At 45.1% G+C, this 8,111-nt stretch overlaps 1 protein-coding gene across 1 annotated transcript in view; it reads right to left on the bottom strand.

Annotated features, from left to right (window-relative positions):
• Positions 1-4,352: 4,352 nt before the first annotated feature.
• Positions 4,353-8,111, bottom strand: part of LOC149328208 (uncharacterized) — a 52,593-nt gene continuing 48,834 nt past the window's right edge. The window contains exons 9-10 of the mRNA XM_089558934.1: positions 7,252-7,380; positions 4,353-4,609 (exon numbers count right to left, since the gene is read on the bottom strand). Coding sequence (XP_089415060.1) covers positions 4,409-4,609; positions 7,252-7,380 — 330 coding nt within the window. The 3' untranslated portion in view covers positions 4,353-4,408. The remainder of the gene's footprint in view (positions 4,610-7,251; positions 7,381-8,111) is intronic.

Raw genomic sequence — 8,111 nt, 5'->3', positions numbered from 1 at the left:
TGAGACATTGAATCTCATTGTTGACATGGTGTCCACTGTCTAAAATCAAATGTGAAGGTCAAAGGTCAAGGTAAGATACCCAGTGATCTGTCATATGATCCCGTAGTCATACTACCATGGATTGGGCTATAACCACTACGCAGTTAAGTTCGGTTTGACCTTGTGAGACATTGAATCTCATTGTTGACATGGTGTCCACTGTCTAAAATCAAATGTGAAGGTCAAAGGTCAAGGTAAGATACCCAGTGATCTGTCATATGATCGCGTAGTCATACTACCATGGATTGGGCTAGAACCACTACGCAGTTAAGTTCTGTTTGACCTTGTGAGACATTGAATCTCATTGTTGACATGGTGTCCTTTGTCTAAAATTAAATGTGAAGGTCAAAGGTCAAGGTAAGATACCCAGTGATCTGTCATATGATCCCGTAGTCATACTACCATGGATTGGGCTATAACCACTACGCAGTTAAGTTCGGTTTGACCTTGTGAGACATTGAATCTCATTGTTGACATGGTGTCCACTGTCTAAAATCAAATGTGAAGGTCAAAGGTCAAGGTAAGATACCCAGTGATCTGTCATATGATCGCGTAGTCATACTACCATGGATTGGGCTATAACCACTACGCAGTTAAGTTCTGTTTGACCTTGTGAGACATTGAATCTCATTGTTGACATGGTGTCCTTTGTCTAAAATTAAATGTGAAGGTCAAAGGTCAAGGTAAGATACCCAGTGATCTGTCATATGATCCCGTAGTCATACTACCATAGATTGGGCTATAACCACTACGCAGTTAAGTTCGGTTTGACCTAGTGAGGCACTGAAGGTCAATACCTCAGCAACATCGGAGTCGTTAATTGTGCCCCGAGGAATGGAGCTGTCGCTCTAAAATACTTCCCAAGGTGCGTCGTCACCACCCGTGCCTCTCGGCTGAGCTGCGGGCACGGTGAGGGAGCGTTATTACCACCTCCGGTTCATGCAGTCTGTGTGAGGTGGTCACTTGGGAGGTGAAAGTATCGATTTGCTACAGGCCAGGCTTTAGCCTTCACTTCAGCCCTACTACGGCGTGTCTCTTTGAAGAGGGCGGGGGGCTGTGGCACGATACCTTGCGTGGAGCGAAGGCGAAATAGCGCTTTCATGGCGTGGCTTCTGTTCGCGCTATTTAAGGAATATGCGGCGGTAACCGGGAATGGACGGCACGGATTCGGCGCTCCTAGGGCTGACTGACCCTCTGTGCCCTGCTAAGCACCCTGCTGCACCGCTAGCTCAATAAACGCGAATGCTAAAGAGGAAAAATTTACTTTGGTCTGACACTGTGTTTAAGCAGCACCTATCGTGATTTTTTCCTGTGTTTCCTCGCCTGTGTCCTTGCATTCAATGCAGCAATATCTTGCCAAGCTTTCTATGGAATTTAATTTTGTTATTTGAGTTTGATCTTAGTTTACAATTCATATCACTTGTGAAAAATATCAAGCTAAATTTTTCTATTCCATTATTACGATCCCAGAACGCAATTCAAAAATTCATTTCAAGAGAAAAAAAAACGCTGAGACCGGAAAAAGAGAAGACGTATCGGCTTCCATACGAAAGCCTTGTTCACTGAAATTTATTCTAGAAGAGCGGAGCTTAAATGCGCTTCAATAATCGTCCCAAGCGTCTTGCGTATGTTGGCGGGAGGTTTCCGGCGTTAAGATTAACTCTTTTTTCAGTAGTCTGAATCACCACGGACTCGAGATACTGGCGAGGAAGCCAGTTTTCTTTGGCGATGATAGAAGTCCCTTCCCAGCAGATATCACGACCTGCCGATACGGCCTGCTCCAAAAGTGCGTTGGAAGTGACTTTCTTGTTCTTTACGTCCAACATATGTTTTAACACCATTCATTGATTCAATCATTCATTCATTCTAACCCAATTCTGAGTGGAAGGACAAGAGATTGTGCGATAAGTCTTTGCCACGTTCTTGTACGCATAGAGTTTCTTACTATTACCTAGAGGGAAAGCTGGCTACGCTGCACTTCAGCCACCATGGACGCCCAAAGCATCATGGGGCGGTGAGCTACTTGTTGCGAGACAGTCGTAGTTTATCGGGAACATGGAGTGGCACTACTGAGATGTTTCATTCCGAAAACGCTGTCCGTGTGTGCGCAGACGACTTTCGCGCGAACGCAGTGTGCAAAAGCCATAGTAGTGAAAACGCGACGACACACGACGCCAATAAAGGTTTTACTCTTCCGAAATGTCATTAAAAAACCTCTTAAAGTATCTAAGCAACAACATTTTTTTAAAAACATATTTACTTTTAAAAGTGCGCCTGTTAATCACGAAATATTAGTTTTTATAGTGTTCACTACTTGGCCAATAGGAGAGCGAGTCGTCTGTTATTTTGGGCAAACTTTGCACTTAAAGGCTATTCTGCTCGTTTGTTGTAATCATTAGACAAGATATTGAATGTTAGGACTTTTGTGGTTATCAAACAGCTTTATTTTTCTATTATTTTTTGGCCAAAAGTTGCAGTTCCGCAACAAGTAGCTCACCGCCCTATGATGCTTTGAGCGCCCATGGTGGCTGAAGTGGTCTCGAGGGGTCGCCATGCAAACTCCCATAGACGGGCTGCCAGCTTTCCCTCTAGGTAATAGTAAGAAACTCTATGCTTGTACCTACCCCCTTTGCCAAAAGTAACCGAGCAACAGGTATTTGCTTCTCAACCGCGTAACGGAGCCTTCAAGGCACCCCTAAAGACCGAAAGGTGTCAGAACATGAGGGCAAGGGCTTCTTCATACTTTACACAGAATCGGGGCTTAAAGGGGCTGCGAAACACTGCTTGGGGGGATGCCGGCTATACTTCAGGTGGGTTCTTTATGTCACACAGATGCTGGCTTAAAAAGAATTACAGGAATCGATGCACAGGAACGGGAGTTATTCAGTGGAGAAATTTCAAAATACAAGCAAACAAAACGCTGCCCTCAACTCGATTTTGGCGGGGCTTCCCACCCCTATTTCGCTCTCCCAATGACGGCACCTGGCGCAACCAATCAAAACAGCCAGCCAGAGCACGTCGCGGAAGTTTGTACTCCATGGTTGCCTGCTCCCTGTAACTCGTTTTTGCTGAGACTGGCAGCGTCGTTTCCATGCCAAAGCGCCCCTGGTGATGTATTTTTATTTTACTTGCTTTGCAGGGCTTTTCTCTAAGACAAACAAGTTGTTTTGTTGATCTAATATAAAACGCAGACAGGTGCAAAATGTGTGTCTATTGATTCACACAATTTGCAGTATATTTACTGTTTGTCCGATCATCAAGCTCGCGCCAGGTGATGTCATATCCGCTGCTAAAAACCCGCCACTGTGTGGCGACACCATCAGAGCCATGAAGTTGTTTTTGGGGGGACATTAAGATATTAAAAAACGGAATATACGCGGTATTACCGACGCTAATAGCACCATTATAACTCACTGTATGCAATCAACAGGCAAAACAGTTAACTAAGGTTGTGTTTCTGGGCTCCTTTAAGGGCTGCCATGAGTGCTTCGCTACGAGGCTAAGAAACAAACCACCTGGGCCGGGTTACTTTTGGCAAAGACTGTACATAGCACATAGTTGCACGCATATTTAAAACTTTGCACGTTTTTAATGACCGCGGCAGCTTGTGCACTGCATTTAGAAATGCAAATTCTATTTCCGTCAGTTTTAGTCCATTTAAAGAAATTTGCCACACACTGGATTTACAGCAAGTGTTGCATGAATGGCTTCCTCCGGCGTGAATATGAGTTTGAATTTGTCGAGAAACTTCGCTTACCAGACAGTACAATATGCTCTGTGCAGCTGCAGTTGCAGACACTATCGAGGATCTGATATCTCCCATAGAAAGTCCCAAAAGACGACTGCCGGTCTATTTTACCACCTAGAACAGCGAAAATTGTCTGCATGACACAATGCAAAGACACATGGCACCGTACAAGAGTGCACAAATGAACTCTAATTCCTCAGTTTTATTGCAACAGTCACGGGCTGGGAGATTTGAGCTCCACTAAAAGGCACGGTCCTAGCGGAAGCGGACAGTGAAGAAGGCAAACGACAACATGGAGCCCTAACTTTCAACTTTATTTGAAACTCACTCTTTCGGAGCTATGTGTGATATGGGGAACGGCATCTCATGCCAGATGACTCAGGGTGACACAATATAAAATGTGATCACATTGAAACCGAGAAAGAGCCAAAGGGAGATAGTGTAATCGTCCAGTGCGGACAACTAATACCAACAATCTTCTCCCTTGTGTGCTCTCTAATCTGTTCCATACTCATTTTTTTTGTCAGCACAGTAAATCTTTGAAAAGTTGTGAAGGTAAGAACACGGTTTGCTGCGAAGAATTCTCCTTTGCTCAGTGATGCTGGGGCTTCTCAACAATCATCAACCGTATCTATGACATGCTGGATGGTAATCTAACATATGGCAGTACATTATCATATCCGGCACAGTGTAGAGGTCTTGGAAAAACGTGATTAGACTCTGGAGCCAGCGCAGCTTGTAGAACCCCGGGTCCGAGTAGTCAATGTCCATGGCGGCTATGATGTACTTGAGAGACGTGTAGTTCTGCTTGATATAACATAGCTGTTAACGTAGAAGAAAAAAGATATTCATGATCGTGGTACTCGGCTTGGAACGCTAAGACACATGTCACTATTGCAAATAGATCCACATGGCAGTGCCTTTGCAGCAATCGGAGTCAGCTCCGGGATTATACAAACAGCTTCAAAATGCCTGGGGTTCAACGTGGCTTGAACCAAGCGACAAGAGCGAGAGCTCTCTCAAGCATGGACTCCATTGTATCAAATCAAATGTCAAGGTCAAGGTCAGATGTCAAGGTCATATGATCACTTGGTCATAATACCATAACTTGGTTCATACCACCATACAGTTAAGTTCTGTTTGTCCCTATGAGGCATTGAAGGCCACTGTCGATGAGGTGTTCACTGCATCATATCAATTGCCAAGGTCAAGGGTCAAGGTCAAAGGTCAAGGTCAGATGCCCAATGGTCAGTCATGTGATCACGTGATCGTACTACCTTAGCTTTGGCCATACCACCACGCAGTTAAGTTCGTTTGACCTTGTGAGGCATTGAAGGTCATTGTCTCATCCACATCGAAATCGGAAGTTGCACCACCAAAAGTACAGCTCTCGCTCTAAAAAGAGCTTCGCGTGTCTGCTTGCAAACGATAGTGCCGCGGACGTGCGCGGGAGAATTTGGAATTTGCAGCTAAAGCCACGTTATGTTCTCTCCGACGTACGGTTATAATCACGGGATTTTTGATAAGAAAGCCTCACTTCTGGCAGGAAATATACGGACCTGACCTATGCTTCTGGCCCCAATGCCGCTGATGTCAAGCTACAGTCGGAGTAAATTTGACATAACAGATGTTGAGCCGCCGCGGTGGCTCAGTGGCTATGGTGCTCGGCTACTGACCCGAAAGACGTGGGTTCGATCCCGGCCGCGGCGGCTGGAATTTCTTTGGAGGAGAAATTCTAGAGGCCTGTGTACTGTGCGATGTCAGTGCACGTTAAAGAACCCCAGGTGGTCGAAATTTCCGGAGCCCTCCACTACGGCGTCTCTCATAGCCTTAGTCGCTTTGGGACGTTAAACCCCATAAACCAAACCATAAACCATAACAGATGTTGATGTAACTCCCTATTCTGAAAACATATTACCAGGTAGGCTTTAAGACAATCGAAACATAACATGCGAAACTGCCGCTTGACAACTGAACCTGTTCCAATAGGCCCGCTTGCTTATGTGAACCATGTTCCCCATCTTGTGTTGCATTATGTGGATCCATACGTGCAAGATAACGAGGAGATATTGGGGACATCTGGATAGCTTAGGCCACCGTTCCTTGTTTGGCATCATTCGGCCTGCGAATAAGCAGGGAGGAGTAAAACCCACAAGAACCGAAAACAGAGCGAAATAAACGGATTCCAAGGTTAGGTACGCGCGCCTTACGCCCGTTACTTTAAAATGTGGGAAAAATTGGTTTGGGTTATGGGTGTTTAACGTCCCAAAGCGACTGAGGCTATGAGGGACGACGTATTGAAGTGCTCCAGAAATTTGGGCCACCTGGAGTTCTTTAACGTGAAACTGACCCCAGGTGGTCGAAATTTCCGGAGCCCTTCACTACGGAGTCCCTCATAGCCTGAGTCGCTTTGTGAAGGGCCTAAAATGGCACGTGTTTTTTTTTTTGTACTCAATATGTCAATTCGGATGTACCTAAGGCACCAATAAAGGAGCAGTCTTTTATAACAAGACGGGTGGGTATATTCCCGTAGCCAGCCTAAGCAGAAAAGGTGAAGCCAGTGATTTGATCGGGGCTTCGAATTGACTCTTCCGTCATTTCTATGCATGTATGTCACACTGCTGGCCACTTGCGCCGGCATGCAGTTCGACTAGATTCACTAGCACCCCCCACCCCCGCCTCCCGGTCTTTAACCATTCCTTAACCCCGTTACTTAATCATACTGAGAATACTCCACAGTCCGGAAGCTGGGAGGCAAGATATGGGTAAAGAAAAACATTGTTCATGAAAGCCGTGAAGCGTTCGGACTCCTTTCAAACCTGAATAGAAATACAAATCTTTTTTTTTTTTGGGTTTTGTGCGTCTTCATGGGCGAGTCTGTCGTTTTTTAGCCCGTTTGATCGACGGAGCGCTGCGCTTCATATCAGCATATGACAAAAGACTGAATACACTAACGTAGGCTTTCGTTAGGAGCCCACAAAAAATGCGTATCAGGACTGTAACACAGTGGTTACAGCCAAAACAGGCTCAGCTAGCTGCATTGCAGCCTGCATGCCGACCTTACGAAGTCGCAAGCATATCCGTGCCATCTGTACGCACCGCTCAAAGGAAGTAGGTAGCCGTTGGAAAAGAATAAAAAGGATAAAAGTTGCTACCAAGTGAGAGGTAAGTGCTTAAAAAAATAGAGGACAACGGCGCCTGTTTTGTGCACTCTCCTGCATATTTCTTCACTTTTTGCACTGTTCTTTGCGCTTCACAAAAACGAGTAGTAGCCAAAGAAGGACAGCTAATCGGGCTAATATTGTAAGTGGATGGTTTCACTCTGGTCCTTTGTGGGACCAGCTTCTGCCAATACATGTCCAATGTTTACCGGATTACCTGCGCTGCTTGGGAGGGCAGGCCGAGCTAATAGCTGCGCTCGTCGGAAGTGGAGGAAACCAACCTTAGGATGAAGCCAACCTCACCTTGTGTCTGAGCGACCCCGATCCGTCGTTTATGTACAGCCAGCACGCGCTCTTGTCGAAATAGAATTCGCTGGAGGTGTCAGCGTCCCACGAGAAATGCCCTTCCCAAGGCGTACGCGACTGGCAAACCTGCGCAGAGATCACCCGCATTTCTTTGGGGCAGGGTTCGCATGGTAATCAGCAGAGCCACGTGCAAAGCACTATCGCTCAGTTAGTCAATTTATTTTGAAGGATTTTATAAAATTCTTTCGACCTTCCTCGGTATACTGGGTATACTCTATGAGACAGATTTTGTGGGCACCTCATCTGAATTTGCAAGAATGCTTCAGAGCACAGAAAAATGTTATAAAATTTTGCTTTTCTCCTAATATAAAGTAGCGGTTTTGGCAATATGTAACGTGAAAGGCGAACAGTATGTGCTTTCTCAAAAGTATTTTTTTTACCAAGGTAATGCGATTGCGTGTTTAAATGAAAGGACGCGGTTAGACATGAAATGCGCCCAGGAGGAAGCCACCAAAAGATGTTACAGGTTGTCGATGTCCAAGAATGCTGAGCATGGATACTTTTGTAAGCATCAGGTGTAATATGGTAATGTTTTATTGGCCAGAATAATGACCTAGAAAGGCTTGTAATGATTTGCAAAATTAAGCTATTTTATGCAAATATTTCAAGGTAATAGCGGAGGCTAATTGACCAACGAATAATTGAAATCCGCGATTAGGTATATGGCACAAACAGTGCATAACAATATGTCTTTGTAATACACACGCGTACCTAAGTAATGACCAGTAACTACAATCGCAGAGAGGGTAACAGGCGCTCAAAAATTTTAAACAAAAGTTATACTGTTGGCAGCCAGA

The sequence above is a fragment of the Amblyomma mixtum genome, chromosome 9, assembly GCF_055824585.1.
Source record: "Amblyomma mixtum isolate Tamu chromosome 9, ASM5582458v1, whole genome shotgun sequence".
In the NCBI taxonomy this organism is placed as follows: domain Eukaryota; kingdom Metazoa; phylum Arthropoda; class Arachnida; order Ixodida; family Ixodidae; genus Amblyomma; species Amblyomma mixtum.
This window is presented reverse-complemented; position numbering and strand designations above follow the sequence as displayed.